We start from the raw sequence: 17,963 nt of genomic DNA on the forward strand, positions 1-17,963 counted from the left end.
TGCGTGGCTCCGGCTCCTGCTCCTGCTCTGCGCGAGGTGGGGGCGGTTAACGAGTGGTGCCTTCACGTGCCCACTCAAGCTCAGACTATTTCTGGCAAAGTTTTCCACGAGTCACGATCATTTGAACAATTAGCAATATCATTACCAATAGACTATTTTCTCTTACAAGATGTGTTTAAAAAGTAAAACAAACAAACAAACAAACAAAAAACGCCTACTTGTGTTTTATATTTTACCTGCACTGCAACTATACGAATCTGTAAAAAAAAAAAAAAAAAAAAAAAAAAAAAAAAAAAAAAGACGACAACTGATATAACAATGGAAAGAGCGCACATCAATAAAGCTTAAACAAATAACATAACAGCAACGGTAGATTTTCACTGTAAGTTGCTGACACCCTTTCCAGTAATTTCCATAATGCTGCCACTGACACTTGTAATGCAACCACAAAGACACTGACTGGCTACCAATATATCCGACGGATTGTGAAGGCAACACTTACCATCCAAGTGTTCCAATCACTCATGATTGTTTGTTAAACGTCTCAAGTGGCTACTGGTGTAATGGTTAAAGTTTTACTTAAAGTCCAATGATAATTAAATAGTATTTTGAAAGAATTGAAATTATTGGTGTCAGATCTGCTTCTTTTGTAGAGATCCAATGATTAAATATTTGGTTTAGATGGTTTTAGACTACTTATTGCTGGTTTATATATCTGATCAAACAGATTTTCATTTTGCAGCCAAAGGTGGAAGATTCCATTTAAACAGACAGATATGGACACTTTATACTTGTCTTGTTTGATTGCATTTCACACCCTGTCAGTCAGAAGTGTCTATGAAAACAAACAAGGAGGGTAAAATTATTCAAAATGTGTTACATAGTGTACAGTGTATTTCTAGGCGTAATGTTGCCCTCTACTGGCTACACCTACACCAGTCAGACCTGCAGGAGGTGGAACAATGTCAACAAACCCGTCTGGTCACATAGCTCTAAGTGAAAATGATAGATGTTTGTCAAAAATGCTTGGACTTTTACAGTTGTGTTTTTAGTTTTGTGATGCAGGACTGCCAAAAGGTCATTACAGTGCCTTCAGTGACAACAGGCTGTTTGACCAGTAAATGTTTAGAAAAAAAGATATATCAAGTTAGGTGAAAGATTGTATAGACTGTTGCTAAACTCCCAGTTTCCAGAGCTTAACCACTTTAACTCTTAAAAACCTGACGTGTCAGTGCTGACACACCCTGCGCTTATGCAGTTTGGATGGCTGTAACTCTTTCACTGTTTGTGCAATTGAAAAAAAAATCCATCAGTTTCTGAAACCTGAGAAGTTGTGCTTTATAGGTTTTAGTGGGTCATTACAGTAATTTCACTTACCCCTGTACTAGAAGCTGGAGAAGAAGCCATTTTAGTAGAATAAAAACATGCAGCAAATTGTAAACAACACTAAATTTTGAAAGATCTGGAAAAAAAGTGCTCTGGAAAAATGGGCAAACGGTCTCACACTCAATATATTTTCTAAGTTTTTAGTTAATCAAAATAAGAAAAAAAAAAAAAAAAATCCAGGCGGACCATTTTAGGCTCAGGATTTACAGGGTTAGAAACTCTGGAATGTGACCAGGAGCAGTGTTTTATACCAGGAGTGGCATAAAAACACCAAAAACCAATGGAGAGACCCAAATAATGACTGAAAATCAGGGTCATTACACCACACTTAGATTTCGGAACGTTTACAGAGTTAATGCATCATTATTGTGTTGTTTGGAAATAAATATGAACTCTGAACAGATGGCATTGTTAATAATTTTGACCAGTTTTTTAAAATAAATAATACAAATAACAAAAAGGGAAAAGAAAGCAAAAGGTTTCTTTTACAACAAACCTACACATAAACCTTCAACATATGTATAAATAATAAAACCAGTGGTCCTTTCATTTTTTTTTCCCCCAGATTTGTATGAGCTATTCTTAAGCTGATCCTATTTAGAGATCATGAAATATGTTTTGTTTTACTCGATTTGCTGGGATCAAATCACTAATTAGAAACATTATTACCTTAATGCAGTGGTTGTCAAACTTTTTCAGTCCGAGACACAAAAAAATGAACTTCGTCCCTCCTTGGGGTAAAGTTACAAAAATATGTCACCTAAAAAAACAATCCAAATGCTGATGTACACAATCACATGCTGTGATGTGTCTTATGTCTCTACATCTTCACATTTTTGTTGTCATCATTACCCGATTTTTTGTGTTGTTTTGCCCTGTTTTTCTTCTTCGTCATTTTTGTCTCGTCTTTAATGACTGAGACCTCTCTATACTTCACATGGCTTTGCTGAGATCAACATTTATAAACTCTTATTTTACTTTTAGTAGGAAACAACTTTTTATTTTTATGTATTTTATTCTGACTGTGACCCATTTTGGGGGCTGAGCCTAAGTTTGGGTAAGCGGCCTGAATGCATCTCTAAACATCACACAACACTTCTTCAGCTTTTCATTCATACTTCATTGTACTTTGTTGATGATAATTTTATTTGCATCATGTTGAACAAAAATGTATGAACTATGAAATGTACAGTTTTTCCACCCTTGTAAACCTGACATAAAAGCTCAGATGTTAGTCTACAAAGAATAAAAATATACTATCCTTCCACTTACTGTCATCATGTGGCATTTTATTTTTGTGTATTTTGTTGATAATTCTCAAAATGCACCTTATTTCCATTTATCGACTAATGTTTCTCTAGAAATGATCTTATATGTATATGTTTGTTTAATATTTTCATGAATTATAAAGTAAAGCCCATATACAGAGTGACAAACCTCAAATATGATGAAACAACATTTATTTTAGTGGACTGGAATAAGCTGGGAATGGCAGGACCTTGACTAATAGAGTATATAAATCTTAATAGCTTTTCATGATATACAGCAACACCTAATGGAGTGTCTGGCCTTCCAACCATAAAATTAAATGTCACTGTCGCTTCAGCAGCTCTCATTATCATACAAGAGATTGAACATTGACGTCACATTTCTAATAAATATACAAATAACATACAGAGGTGCAAAATATGACTTTGTACGTAGCTGCTGCCACCTGTCTCCGGAAGGCCTTTTCTACTTCTGTCCGTCAATGCTGGACCTCATAAAGTGGAGTTTATTGCATGAGTAAAGAGAGGCGAAGGCACAAACAAGACCTTTAAATACCGTGCATGAATCAATGCCATACAGTTACAGTGCACTTCTGTCGTAACTACACTGCATTGATCACTGTCACATTTCTACTGACGCTCTGTACAGTTAATTATGCAGTTATTGGAGACTGTCATCACCAAACGCGTGGCTCTCACTGTGCAGATCTGCCGTAGACCTTGAGTAAAGAGGATTCAAATGACCCAAAAGTTTAATTAAGAAGTAGCATAAAAACATGAGTCATTTGACTGCCCAGTTTGGCCACCTGCTCCCCAGTGGGATGATGCTGAGAGTGGCATCTGAAACACCTGCTTCAATTCCATTTACAAAGTCAGTAAAAACAGTCAATCAAGCCAAAGAGGTGGTAAAACACAACTCTGCCCTTGAAGCACGGGCCACGACACTTGTCTTTTTATTGTGCCTATAATTCACCTGTGACTGCCTGTTGATTTATCACAGTAAGAAGTGATGGGGCTCCGGATATTGCGGATATGTCTTGTAGCTGGCGTGAGTGTTGGCGGCAGTGTGTGTGTGTGTGTGTGTGTGTGTGTGTGTGTGTTGATTGCTTTACATGCGGGAAAGGGGAAAGGCTACTGCTGGAAGTATATAAACCAGTTAGGATCAACAGAGAACGTACAAGTTGTCCTTCCTCCTGAGGACATCAGTGCAAATCAGAGGCACATCGAGGACTTCAAAACAGGGATGATGTGTAACCAGCTCCTGTCCTGGGCCTTTCTACTTGTGGCTTCTGGTCCACTGTTGGCCCACCCCATCACAGAATCTGCTGAGATGCCTTATCCAGGACCTGGTAAGTAGAAAATAACATAACTGGTATTAGGAAACAATCTTTTCTATAACAGACAGGCCTTGGACAATTCCTGAATGCTGTGTAAAACATATTGAGATCTAATTTAATGATAAGTGATTGCTATTACTAATTATACAGTATGTACATTTTGCACATGTATACTTATGATCTGTGTGGGTGTCTGTCCTCAGTATCGGTGGAGGACAGAGGTATCGGACCTCTGGAAGATATGCCACTCTCTGAACAAACCTTCCCTCCTCAGGACGCTGCCGGTCTCAGATATTCCACACTCATATCTGGGGAGATCAACAGAGATGGTGAGACACACAGCACACACATGCAGAACACCCCAAAATCATGACATGTGTTTATGCATTCATAAAAATTATACTCATGTGTTTCTCTACAAAATATTTGTATACATTTTCATACGAGTTGAACCATATTTTCTAAGACTGGGTGCAAAGAAACTTGACTGTAAAATGAAGGAAATGATAGTTTTGATCAGGAGCAGGTGATTTGTAGATTTATAGCGTGACTAATGCTAGAACAAGATGACTACAATATATTCTTATATTTTGTTCTGCTGCAGGTGTCAGAACAACAGGCCTGCTTCCCAGATCCATGAAAAGAGAGGTGAGTTTTCTACAAACTGAACACTGAAAACAGCAAAGATGTGAGAGACATATCCAACAAAAAGTCAAACTCACTGCACTGTTGTCTTTTTGCTGCTTGTAGGTCTTATTGGAAAAATCAAGTCTCCTGAATCCTTTCAGCCATGTTTTGGGAATCCGGAAGCAGTTTAGGAAGAGAGCAGGGAATTCTGAGTGTTTCTGGAAGTACTGTGTGTAAAGCCGACCACAGCCACTGATGACAAACACACAGACAGGGCTTGTTTCAAAAGTTGCACTTGTGTACCGTACATGCAGACGAGAAACAAACATATATGCATGCATATATGTCGACATCCATACATGTGCATGTACATACATTTAAACTCACCTTCATAAATGCTATATTCATTCATGTGTGTGACTGAGAAATGTCGCTTGAAGAATAAAACATGATTTATTAAGATTACGCTCATGGTCTGTAAAATTATATTTATTTCTATCTCTTTGTTGTGTATGATCCATAGTCAACAGTTATATAGTAGAAAAAATCTAGATGGAACATCCTGCCAAATGGTATTTTAATAAATAAAGGTGCTAGTGACAAACACACTGACAGCAGATGAAATCCCTAACGTTTTCTTAAAATATAAAAGAGGCAACAAAAAGACATAGCAAACTTTGCTCTCAAGTTTTCTCCATTTTTTCCTTTTTTTATTATTTTACAGCAGAAAGAATATAAAGCATTCAGAAAACATCTTCCATATTTTAAGGGCAATTCAAAATGTTTTGCATGGCTTCAGCAGCTGAAATCTCTTTTTTTTTTTAAACATATCCATCGAGTCAGTGACGCTTGTACATGCACAATTACAAAAATAAAACTTACAAACAAGAGAAGGGAAGAAAAAGGAAGAAAGCAAAACACATTTAGGAGAACCGAGAGATGAAACTTTTAAGGGTAAGGGCTGGGAGCGGAGAAAAAATAGGTCACATAACAGGGAAAGACAGAGAAAGACAACTATAGAGGAGAGGAAAATAGATCTAACACTAGTTCACATGCAAAGTGTCAAGGACCCATTACTTTCTATCAAAGCAGGGCCTTTATTTTCTTCTTGGTTTGGAATTGATGAAAACGTGCAGTTCGGTAAAGGGTGCCATATAATTGCTGTCCATAAACTACTGAATGCTTGTCTTGCAATACTGGCATTTGCATAAGAGTAAGTCGACTACATGTGTCCAATCATTTTAAACTTCACTAGGTCTATAGGTCTCCACAAAATAGTTCTTTATTGCTCTGTGTGCACAAGTGGAATATGTTGTAAAACTGTTTCTGTTCTGTTGTCCTGATGTGCCTACCTTTCCCTGGTTTGGGTGCTTGGGGAAAAAGAAGAGGAGGAAAGGCAGATTCCCAGGTCAATTCACAGAACGTCATGTAATTGCTAATATACTAAAGAAGAGTGCCCATAAGCTAACCTGTCATCCCATTCATAAATGGCAGTAAAAACAAGATTTGCAGGTGAACTTTTCAGATAACTACACTCTTAATCTTAAGTACCCTCTATGGTTTGTCACAGATAAATTAAAGGCCTAAAGAACTGGCCAGAATTATACGATGATTTGACAGGCTCCTCTGTAAGAATGCCAAATCATTTATATTAATGAGCTATATATAACAGGACGTTAGGCTTCATTGGTGTCTGTAATGTTCAACATTGCTCAAAGGAAGTCAGATTATACATTATATTCTATCTTTTTAAACACTTGTGTGAAGTACTGCAATGTTGAACCTGTCTTTTCCAGATATTTTACCAGAAAGGACTTCATATTTCAATTTGAGCTTCTTCTGCTATGAATCACGTGTCCTGCTCTGTTTCCTCCTCCCCATTTTGGCACCCTGAGTAAAAATACAGAAGGGAGGTGAACCAGTCCCTCAACCTGGTGCGAAGCAATTACTGCCTTCACTGGACAAATGAAACTGACACCTTAACATATCTGCATGTGTGCTGTGCAGTGTCTTGTGCGTGTGTTTTGTGTATATCATGTGTCGCTTAGTTAATACTTGAAATATATACTCTCACAATGGCCTCTCCAACCGCGTCCATTTGTTCTATTTGAAGTTGGGAGCATACTGATCAAATCTAAATGATTAAAAACAAAAACTAAAGGAAAAGTTAAAAAGTTAGAGCTTGCTTTAAAAACAATCCTGTCCTCATGCTTTGCCATGAAAACATCAGTAGCTACTGAATGTTGCTCAAAGGCTCTGTTTGTGGGTTTCATGCCCTCTGTCTTTCTGAGTTCTGTGACACGTCAAACCAACGTTCATCGTTTTACAGAACAGTAAGTCTTTTAACAAGTCTATCTGACTACCGATTCTAGGAAAATAAGCATGCTTTAGGTGCAGTTCTGTCACCCAGTTAACTATTTTACCCATGCAAGCATAATAGATCCTTCTCCTTTTGCCACGACATTGCATTGGCTATGCATTCTAACCACACACAAGAGGAAGAATGCAAGGCAACAAATCCCAGTAGTGGCATTTCTAAATGTGATTTTAACAAGATGACCCAGTAGAAAAAAGATTAGAAGGCAGAAAAGGAAGAACAAAAAGCTTAGCATGTTGACAAGCAGGAATTCGGTGGTGATAGTGGTGTGAACAGGGTTACCGGTGTGTCATATTGTGAGTGTGAGGTGAATGGGATGTGTGTGTTCATGTGGAGGATCCAGCACTGTCTATAGGGAGGTGACCATGTTCTCTCTCATTTTCTCAACATTAGGTGGGATCTTACAAATTCAGATACCAAACTTGTGTGATCAGGATATGAATAGGCACTTTCTACATAAACACTCAGGAAAGAAATTGTGTGGGGAAAAAAACAGCCATTCAGTTGAGGAAACGAAGCAAAGAAATACCCATTTAGCCGAAAAAGTATTTGGAAAAAACATGAGACATTTTCAATAAACAGAACACAAGTTTTTCAGTGGCACTTGGCTGAATAATCAAATGTTGTTCAATGGATACAGAATACACTTCCTGGTAGTTCTGGTAGGGGTATTTATGAATTAGGCAGCAACCAACAGGCACCTCTAAATCAGCAGCTCATGAGTACAGTATTTTCTCCCAGATTGTTACTTTACATCTATCAAAAATGCCATATAAGTATATATTATCTGCTGTACAAGACACATCTTATTCCTCAAATTAAACATGGCACCAGTGTGAGACAACTCAGAGCGCTGTCCTTCTGGATAAAATAGTTCATTTTGCATTTTTAGCTGCTTGGCAATTAAATCCAGTCATGTACAGTATGCTACACGTGTTTTTCATAGACTTCTTTTTCCTTTGTTCTTTACATAGAATACATAGTACAGATTCTGGCAGCCTTGAACAAGGAGTTTTCCATTAGAACATATTGTATTGAGTAAAAACATATCACCAGTTTACCACTGGGTTCAGCCTAAAATGAATAAATTCAGTCGTTGGTGCAACATACTGGCCACTGAAAGAGGTGTATTAAATCTTTCTCAGTGACAGAAAGTAATAACATGGATCACTTTATAGTGTCACCATGGGCAAGGCTGCCATTTACAATCTTTAAGATCATACAGTATACCTCAGTAACACATGACATTCCATTTGTAATGACAACAACAGCAAAAACAAACAAACAAACAAACAAAAAAAGCTCAAATCAGACTTTCCTTCTCTGCTATGTCGACAGTAAATGCCTGGGTTATGTATGGTGATGTAAAAGACATGAGAGACTCAAGTTCTCTGCTTAAATTTGATTCTCTTTGCAAACTGTGTACCCTTTTGTTCTTGTGATCCTCGGCCAGATGTGATCCTACGGCCTTCAGTGCTAGTGTGTACTTCACTGTATGATTATCTGTTCTGCAAAAAATTAACTTAATTCTTAAGCTAGATAGCATTCACATACCTTGGCACCATTGGCAAAAGATTCTTGGTAGCCCAAAGGAAAAAAGAAACAGAAAACAAAAAATGTAAACATAACCATACTTGTTTTAAGATAATTTTGCAGACTTCTCCTACCTCTAAATACTGTATTTTTTACTTTTTCATATTGCAATAATATCATGCTTTAGCAAAAATGTTCTTCTCAGGAACAATCAAAATAAAATAAAATACTCTAATAGTGAAATATTTTTAATTTTACAGAGCATAGCCACTACTGCTTTTGTTGTTTTTTCCCTTTTAACTCTGTTCATACTTTTCATGCACATAGCTCATTTTTATCCCAGATATTTACACTATATACAAACAATACAACCATACTTCTTAGGCATTCAAACAAAACTATACAAATATTCTGTTTTTGTCTCGTACCTGTTTTTGACCCATTTTTAATGAATAAAATAATATATTTCTAAAATACAATCCCCTTTGGGTAAATGTTTTTTTTTTCCTACGTACTTTCAGCCTTCTTTATATACAGAAATCGCTCAATTGTCAAAAATATGGATTTGTCAAACCCCTAGTTTGGGACAAGCTTAGGGACCCCTCAAAGAATCTCTAAGACGTCAAGGCAATGTATGTGATCTTCCCCTCAAAAGCCTTCACAGGCTCTGAAGTTCATTTAAAAAGAACATTAATAAACTGCATGACCAGAACCATTACAACACAAAATAGGCAAGTTATTTTCTCTTGTTAGGTTTCAAAAGAGCAATCCAATGAGTGAGGCAAAATGAAGCAAAACACAATGGAAAGAAACAGGACAATACAGGGAAAGCTGGGTATGAGTATGTGGACCACTAAACTGGAAATGAAAAGAAAATCAGAGGATAGGCTGAAAGACTAGACCATAAGCACACAAGCAGACACGTTTCTTGCCAAGAAGTCATGCATTTTTTCTTGGTAGTTTTCAACAACATAGTCTGAAGATACAGATCACTAATACATTAGACATGATGGAACAAATACATCAGACAGTATGAAACAAATTCAAGTAATAAAGGGACAATATAGAATGTAAAGCATAGGGTTTCCTAACAAAATGGCAAAACTAAATATTTTATCCCCCATCTGCTTCTGCATGGTTAAACCCCGACTACATTCATTTGTAGCTCCACCCGTGTGGGCAGACTGGTGGGGGAGAGCACAGTGGGACAGGAGCAATTGTTGAGCTAAACTGAATACTATATCATCTACAGCGGTGGATAGAAGTGAGTGTGTGGGCTACCAAAGCATTTGGTTTAAAAACAAAACAAAAAAATCCTTCTTCAAATAAATCGATTGGTCACTTAAAAAATTATGAAATACAATTAGAGCCCAGAGTGTTTCTGCATGGTCTCCCTATCCTCTGAGATCTTCTACAGCAGCCTTAATGTACATTTCTTCAGGTCCTCACATGTGACAGACCTCCTCAGACATGTCCTGTGAGCGCTTCCTTTACCGTCCAGAGCTTCTTTATTTTCCAAAAAAAGACAAAGGAATCCATGAAAAAGTGCAAAAAATGCCATGAAGCAAATGTTCTGCACCCCCCCACACCAACCCTTTTTAGTTTGTAGTCCCATAGAAGTTGCCACTCTCCAACCGAAATCAAGTCAGTGGAAAGAATAGATATGTGAAAAAATGCCGTTGTACATGTAATAGTTGTCGAACCATTAACACTGCAGTAGTAATAATAATTGCAGTGTTTGCATCGCTGTTTTTTTCCATTTCTCTTGTAAAATGTCTTGGGTACGAACAAAAAATTAAAAGAGGAGTCAGGAGAGTGATGTCACATCGCGAGGGGGCTCTTCTGAGGGGTCTCATGTTCCCTGGCCCTTTTCAATTCTTTCACCCTGGAACACAGAAAGACGAGTGTCCATGAATGCAGCGTCTATAATTTTAGTTTCTGGTAATAATCATCAGCAATAGTCACACACTGTTTAGCCAGTACAAACAGAATTATATCAAGTCATCCCAGATCATCAGGAGCTGCTGGTCTGTGAAAGGAAATGTTGGTCAGAATTGAATAAAGCGTGCACTTAAGAGTGAACAAAATGAGCACAATTACAATACCATTATCGTATTAGTTCAGTTCATTTCAGATAAAATGCACATTCATCATTGTTTAGAGTAATGAATAACAATATATTTTCATGAATTGCATTTATTTAACATGTTTCAAAACTATGATTACTATAAAAGAATTACATTACAAACATTCTTAATGCGGTTCGTAACTTAAAGCTACATGAGGCACCGTGAAACAGAGTCGTGCCAGAAAATGCATTTACAGTGAAAATGCATCACACACTGCTGTGCCTTCAACCTAATGTGCCTCATGCCGAATGTGTGAGATTCATCTACAAAACATCTCGATTTCTACAACCTACTGAGTGAATGGGAATATTTATACAAGCACCAAACAATCACATGTAGAGGATTAAAAAAGACTACATGGTTAGATTTAGGAAGAAAAAGAGCAACTTAATGTTTTAATACATAAAATGCACCATCTAGCAGTCTGCATAAAACTGGAAGCTGGAGGGGGCTCTTAGCATAGACATGTGTCCCAGGGGTACCACTACTGTTTACCCTCAAAATTGATTTTAACACATCAACCACCACCTTATAATGGACTTTGGCTTGCTTTGATTATTTTTAGCAGAAGATAAACACTGCAAAATGCATGAAGGTAGGCAGATGCATGGTTAGATGCTATGTGTGTGTGTGTGTGTGTGTGTGTGTGTGTATGTGGAACGCAGGTGTGTGTGCTGCTTCCTCTCATGCTGAGCTGGTGATCTCCCTGGAGGTATGAATCCATTAAAGTGCTGTGTCGTAGTCCCAGTGGGTGGAGGAAGCTATTGTTTGTGTTTCCACTGTGACCTATATGCTGTCACTGCTTTCTAACCTATATCGCAGGATGGCAGACAAGCCTGCCATCTCAAGTGTTTACATTACCAGTCTCACTCTAAAAGCATGGTAACCTATTTTAGGACAATGTATATAGCAGACGGAGAGAATAAAAACATGGCATGTGAGTGTGGACACCAAAAAGGTTAAAACGATCAAATGCTTCAATACCTATACATGGTTTAATGTACATAATGTGCATGCCTTCTCATTCTGATGTACCTTATTGTAGTTTTCCTTTAGAAATGTATTAAAATTTAGCACACTCATTTTAATCTTCAATTCTAGTGATGGAAAATTAGAGGGGACATTCCCCTCTCAGTCTGTCGAGTGGCTAGAAACAGGACACACAGCCAGTCAGACAGACAGACAGCTACTTGAGGAAACAGCAGGCCCACAGCATGCCTAAAGGTAGAAGAGCAAGGCCCAGAGTTGTCACCACTTGACATGCAGCAGAATAAAACATGATCAAGAAAAAGCCTCCTGTTCTCTCAAACTTGCTATCCGCATAACCACACAAAACCAAAAATAAATGAAAAAAAAAAAAAAAAAAAAACCCAAGGAGAGAAAGACAGAGATAAAAAGAGTCAGAGAAGTGACTGTTGAGTGTTATAGTCATTCATAAGCATTTTGTTAGTTTGAGATAAATTCTGCTCTAAATCTGAGATTCTCAGTCCACCTGTGGCTCCAGTTGGCAGCCTTCATGCAAGCAGGCATCAAGCAACAGTAATGGAGAAGGAAGTAGGGTGGGTGGAGGGGCGGAGAGAAAGAGCAAAGGAGAAAATGAGAGTGAGGGAAGGAGGGAGAGAATGCGAAGGCCGAGACCTCAGGAGGAGATAATTGTATTATTAAAGAGTGTGAGAGAGAGACACAGAGAAGGAGATAAGAGGGAGAAAGAGGCATATAGAATAAACAGGGAGGGAGAGAGAGAGAGAGAGAGAGAGATAGAGAGAGAGAAGGAGGCACGAACTGAGTTGCTGAGACTGCACTCACCCGCTTGAACAGTCTATGGTCCATCAAGGGGCTTGGCATAAACAGCAAAACAATACCAGACAGCTATTAGCACACAGTAGGCACTGTGGAGGAGGGGGCGAGGACAGGTGGGGGCCAAATACAGTGAGGGGGAGGGGAAGTGGAGCTTAGGTGTTGGAGACATTTCTAACCACCCAATATTTTGAACAAAAATAAATCAAGCACATAATACTGAGTACAAACTGGTAAGAGATGGACAAGCTTGTGTGATATTAGTGTTTGTGTCTTATTGATTAGCTCAAAGAGAAAGTTTGCTTTTACACTGAACCTTCTGAAAATGTTATTTCAGCTTATGTGAATTTGTGTGGGTTTTTGTGGGTGTGTTTCGCTCTGCGTGTCAGTGCTGTGGTCTACCTGTGGCGGCAGCGACGTAGGAACCTCATGATCTTCCTGGCAGCCTGATCCTGCCTCTTAGTGAGCAGACTACCTCTATAAAACACCACACAGAGAAAACATACTGTCATGCACTCTGCCATTGGTACATGGAGCAACAGCTCACATCTTTCTTGAAACTCAGTCACTAGAAAACGTGATGCCATTATGCAGTTTTGAAAGTCATCAAGAACAATAAATCTCAACATCATGTGTCATTTTCCTTTCCACAAAATAACTGTACTGGTTCGTGAACGGGTTGTGCTTCATTTAATGACAGGTTTTCACAGGAACAATTCTAATCAAGAACAATGGAACATAATTTGATAGCATATTATCCCATCCAGATCCACTTTGTGACAAGTTTTATTTATCGGTCTCAGTAACCCTTTGGTTTTTCAGACTTCTCATCCGTGTTATTGTCTCCATACTGTCTTTCCAACCAGTAATATGACATAACCATAATGATTCACATGGGATTTGAGAAAAAAATCTACAATTTTTAGTTCCAACTGGGATCCAAAGCTCCAGGTTTGTTTCGGTCAATATCAATGGTTCAAAATTAGTTGTGAACGGTAACAGAATTGGTTTCTTGTTTGTGTAAAATGTATTCTACTTGTTCACGTCCTCAACTGGCAGGAAGTTGTAGTTGGATATAAAAAAAAAATCTAGGATGTTGTCACCACTGCATCCAGATGTCCAAAAACCTTTAGATTTTAGCAATAAAAACTCTTTGGTTAGGATTACGAAAAACTATGGTTGTGGTCACACATATTGATAAATATATCATGAGTTATTGTTTTTTTCACATTTCATGAATTTTTTTCTGTATTAAACTAACCTGTGGAATCTTTGTCTAACTTGTCTAACTGCTGAGTGCCTAAAAAGTGTAATAATACGGTCAGAGAATTCCATCCTCTTATAAATATACATAGAATGACTGAAATTAAGCATATATTTAATTTATAGGATTATATGCTTCCATCTCTTGCAAAAAAGTACAATGGCATCATTTCATACCTGCAAAGTTGTTGATTATTCACATAATGAGTATCTGAGTAAAGTGGAATCTTTCAGTGAAATATTGAGTTAGTTTTGGACTTTCTCTATTAATATTGTAATATTGTTAATATTGTTGACCACTTGGCCATGTCACCCTTGTCAAAGAGATCCTAATCTCAATGGGTTTTATCTGGTTAAATAAAGGTTAAATAAAAAAAATATACACAGCCTTGTAAAAAAAAAAAAAAGTCCTACATTCTAATATTTAACCGTACTGTGTTTAGTCTTGATTATGGGATATGTCCATCACTGCATTGTTTCAATAAACTAATGCAAAATCATAACATTTATTTACATAATTTTTTGAAAACAACATTCATTAATTTATTTTCCAGACGTCCTCAGTGCAGGAGCCTATCGACGTTAAAAACCTAGACCTGAAGCAACCCCATATCATAACACTGCCCCCCCAGGCTTGTACTGTAGGCAGTAGGCATGATGGGTAATCACATCCACCACTCTGAAACAGGGTCAGTGTGGACTGATCAGATCACATGGCCTTTTCCCATTGCTCCACAGTCAAATATTTATGCTCTCTATCAAACTGATGGTTGTTTAAGAAATGAGAATCTACTCACTCAGTTAGGGTAAAAGAACTCGCTACAGCTGAAACATATTAATCACTGCAGTAATTATCCAATGGAAAGATCTTAGCTAGTTGTTTAGTTAAAGCCAGATGGGGACTTTTTTTCATCAGGGTGTGAATCTGTGTATAAGCAACTAAAGACATCTGCTGTCCATTGTCAAGTACAACAGTCTGCACATTCATTGTGGACTAGTGCCTAACATTAAGACCTAGTCGTTCATTATCCATGTGTCTGTCACTGTATTCTATTATTTGGCCTTATTGTGTGACTCAGTGCCTACCTCAGTTTGTGTTGCACCAGGGCAGCAGCTGCCCCACGGTGATGGGGCTTCAGCCGGCCAAACTCCTTGTAGCTGCGGTAGTATTGCTGAATGAGCACAGCAGCCCTCCTGCTCTGCTGGAACTTCTTTTGTTCGTGGTAGCTGCGGAATTTACTCTGGATAAGGATGGCGGCCTGCGTCATCTTCTTATAAAGTGCATACTGTCAGAAAGAACAAAAATTGTGTCATGCTTTGCTGTGTGCACCAAGCAGAGCTTTGAGTTCACACTATAAATGAACACATCCTGAAGTTTAACAATTCATTCAGCTGTTAGTGTTTTTTTTTTTTTTTTACCTTCAAGGCTATCCATGTTAGCTTGCAAACAGAAAAGGGAAAAATGATGAATCATGCTCTTGCAGACTCTGACACACCAGTTTGGGTGTAAAAATGTTCTCACTGCTTAAACACAGACATTTAAGGAAACTGTTAAAATGTTATGAGTCCCTGTTTGTCTCTGTCTCGCCTTGTCTTCATCGTTTGTATGTAATGCTAGTATGTTGTCCTTCACTTGTCATGTCTTGCATCACTCAATAAAAAAACAGGGGAAAAAAGAGACCCAGAATGCAACCCCCCCCCCAAAAAAAAACAAAAAACAAAAAACAAAAAAACCCCCAGACATTTCAGAGTCATTGCATATGACAGACATGAACTAACTGAAACATTAATTAAACCTACTGGTAGATGTGAATTTATGAACATTTTAAATCTTTGGAGGGACCTACCTGTTTGTACTTCTTGTAACAACGTTGAATAACAGCAGCAGCTACTTCCTGTTGCTCTCGGAGGGGCCGCCCCTGTGGAGAGTAGAGTAGAAGAGGTCAGTGGTCACTGTAGAATCTGCAATATTGTCACAAAGGACAAGTCTTCCTGAGGTCTTCTGAGAATTTCCACCCTGGCATGGGGCCAACTCTCATGGACTGACCCCATGCGAGTGGGGAGGAGGAGGTGAACTGCTGAAAGGTCCCCCTCAGTTTCAGCTTGTAGACAGGCATAATAGATGACTGTAAACAACAGTGAACAGTTTGTCATATGAAAAACTTAAATGTAACCCAGAGGAATAGCGAGCTGAGGAATGGGATTGGGCAGAGGGAAAAGGAGTGGTTGTTGAAAACAAGCAGTAACAGGCTCAATACACCTGAGAGACAGAGAAAGGGGTGGAGAACAAAAGCTTAATTGTGTCTAACTGGAGCAGGGATACAGGGGACAGTGCAGTCGTTCCTCTAAGCAAGGCCATGCTCTGCTCAAGCCACCTTTCCCATGCTGAAACCACAGGGACATGTTTGAATAAATATATATTTTATGCTGTCATATGTATATATGAGCAGAGGCATAATAAGTGAGAGAGGGAGAGAAACAGAGAGAGAGATAGAAAAAAAATCTAAATAGTAGTAAGCACAGAGTATATCCTCAAGAACAATATTTATAAACCATAAACCATTTACTGTAAAAATCAAAGCACTACATTCTGTCAACAAATCAGAGTAAACCCTTCAACTTCTTTCCATCCTTTCAATGATAACCATCACTGAAATGAAATATCTAATAATACCACTTAACAGCACAGCCCCGTCACTGCAGGCTGCAGTACACACAGCATAGGGTACCTTAGTGCCAGGCCTGTACCTTGTACTTGCGGAAGGCAGTTTGGACTAGACGAGCAGCCTCATACAGCTCTCTCTGCTCTGGATCTGACAGAGTCAGCTGGGCCAGGTCTCGCTCCACTTTGCTGTTGGAGGCATTGATGAACTCACTCCAATCAGCTGGGGATGGGAGTGTGGACCTCTCCAAAGGACCCTCTCTTATGGGAGAACCCCCGGGGCTGAGGCTGGGGTTGGACGATGGCGTCAGGGGTTCATTATATAGAGATCTGAAGAAAGAGGATGGTGAATGATTATAATTTATGGCATTCGGTAAAAAAAAGAGCACATTTAGTGGTTACCTCAAAGAGTGTTATCAGATGTAAATTAATCCTACTATGTTAAGACGTCCTACTGCACTGTACCTCACACCTCTATGAAGTAAATACAGTTATACTTGATTTTAGCTGTGTACTTTAGACTTAGTATTTGTCAGTTTTTCACTCTTCCTAGTCCACATTTTACTCCAGTGAAAGAAATAAGAGCAGAATTAATATTTGTGGAGTAAGGACAAATATACACCCACCTACACACACACAAAACTGTGTATTTGATATGGGAATATGCCTACTATTGCTACAACTACGACTCTATTGATTCCTATTTCATGCTCATGGTGGTGCTTACCTTAAGTGTATGATGCTAGGCAGCTGTTCCACATCTCCCAGATAGTTGGCCAGCCAGTTCATGGTGTTGCTGACCCCTGATGTGTCTAAGGGCACAGAGTCTGCAGCGGTGAAGTTCTCCCTTTTGATTCTTTCTGGGGTTGCTTCAATTATGTGCTCTGCTAGAGTCATCATATTGACCTGTTTTTTCAGACAAACAAAATATACAGATGCATTATCTTGCCCATGTTACACTGTATTTGTTCCGTACTGTTTCAATATAAAACTATAGAGAGAGTGACTATCTACTGTATGTTGGTTGAGCATCAAATAGACATGCAGGTTTAATTGTTTTGACCTGTGGCCAAACTGTCGGCCAACAGGGCCAACAGGGCCAATAGAGAATATAACAATGATAACAATGACACTGCTATACTGTGGGCTGAAAGTTGGAATCCAGCACTATATCTCTTGGAGAAGTAGTTAGATAAATCCCTTGGCCATTGAAGTGGATCAATAGAGAGAGTTTATTATGCAGTGATGGTCATCGACGGAGTGCCAGGTTGGCCTGGTGTACCCAGAGCAGAAGGGCACACATAAAAGAGGAGGTGGTATATACTGTTCTGTCTAATTTGAATCACATCCTGGATTTTTTTAATGGTCACAGTGTAATTCATTAGCATGTTACTTGTCAAAATAATGAGTATTACATAATCAAACCACAATCAAACATATTATTATACACATATTATACACATTTTCCTCTATCTACCGTTTTGTTCCTCCAGTGATGTAAGAGAACATTTGATGTGTGCTACATCATTGCTGTGACGCAGGTATTTAAATCACAGCAAAACAATTTGGCTAAAATAGATGTGA

General features: G+C 38.5%; 2 protein-coding genes across 2 annotated transcripts in view; one reads left to right on the forward strand and one right to left on the reverse strand.

Moving 5' to 3' along the window:
* The first annotated feature begins 3,897 nt into the window (after nt 1-3,897).
* LOC115421887 (urotensin-2-like) lies at nt 3,898-4,855 on the forward strand. The gene is made up of 4 exons (XM_030137889.1): nt 3,898-4,003; nt 4,195-4,320; nt 4,596-4,639; nt 4,742-4,855. The coding sequence occupies exons 1-4, from the start codon at nt 3,898-3,900 to the stop codon at nt 4,853-4,855; spliced, it is 390 nt and encodes a 129-aa protein (XP_029993749.1).
* Nucleotides 4,856-5,301: 446 nt separating this feature from the next.
* Nucleotides 5,302-17,963, reverse strand: part of camta1a (calmodulin binding transcription activator 1a) — a 272,063-nt gene continuing 259,401 nt past the window's right edge. Inside the window, exons 18-25 of the mRNA XM_030137891.1 lie at nt 17,107-17,285; nt 16,466-16,709; nt 15,565-15,636; nt 15,137-15,157; nt 14,804-15,003; nt 12,857-12,931; nt 12,441-12,494; nt 5,302-10,413 (exon numbers count right to left, since the gene is read on the reverse strand). Of these exons, the coding sequence (XP_029993751.1) occupies nt 10,350-10,413; nt 12,441-12,494; nt 12,857-12,931; nt 14,804-15,003; nt 15,137-15,157; nt 15,565-15,636; nt 16,466-16,709; nt 17,107-17,285 (909 nt within the window). The 3' untranslated portion in view covers nt 5,302-10,349. The remainder of the gene's footprint in view (nt 10,414-12,440; nt 12,495-12,856; nt 12,932-14,803; nt 15,004-15,136; nt 15,158-15,564; nt 15,637-16,465; nt 16,710-17,106; nt 17,286-17,963) is intronic.

This window comes from Sphaeramia orbicularis, chromosome 7 (genome assembly GCF_902148855.1).
Source record: "Sphaeramia orbicularis chromosome 7, fSphaOr1.1, whole genome shotgun sequence".
In the NCBI taxonomy this organism is placed as follows: Eukaryota; Metazoa; Chordata; class Actinopteri; order Kurtiformes; family Apogonidae; genus Sphaeramia; species Sphaeramia orbicularis.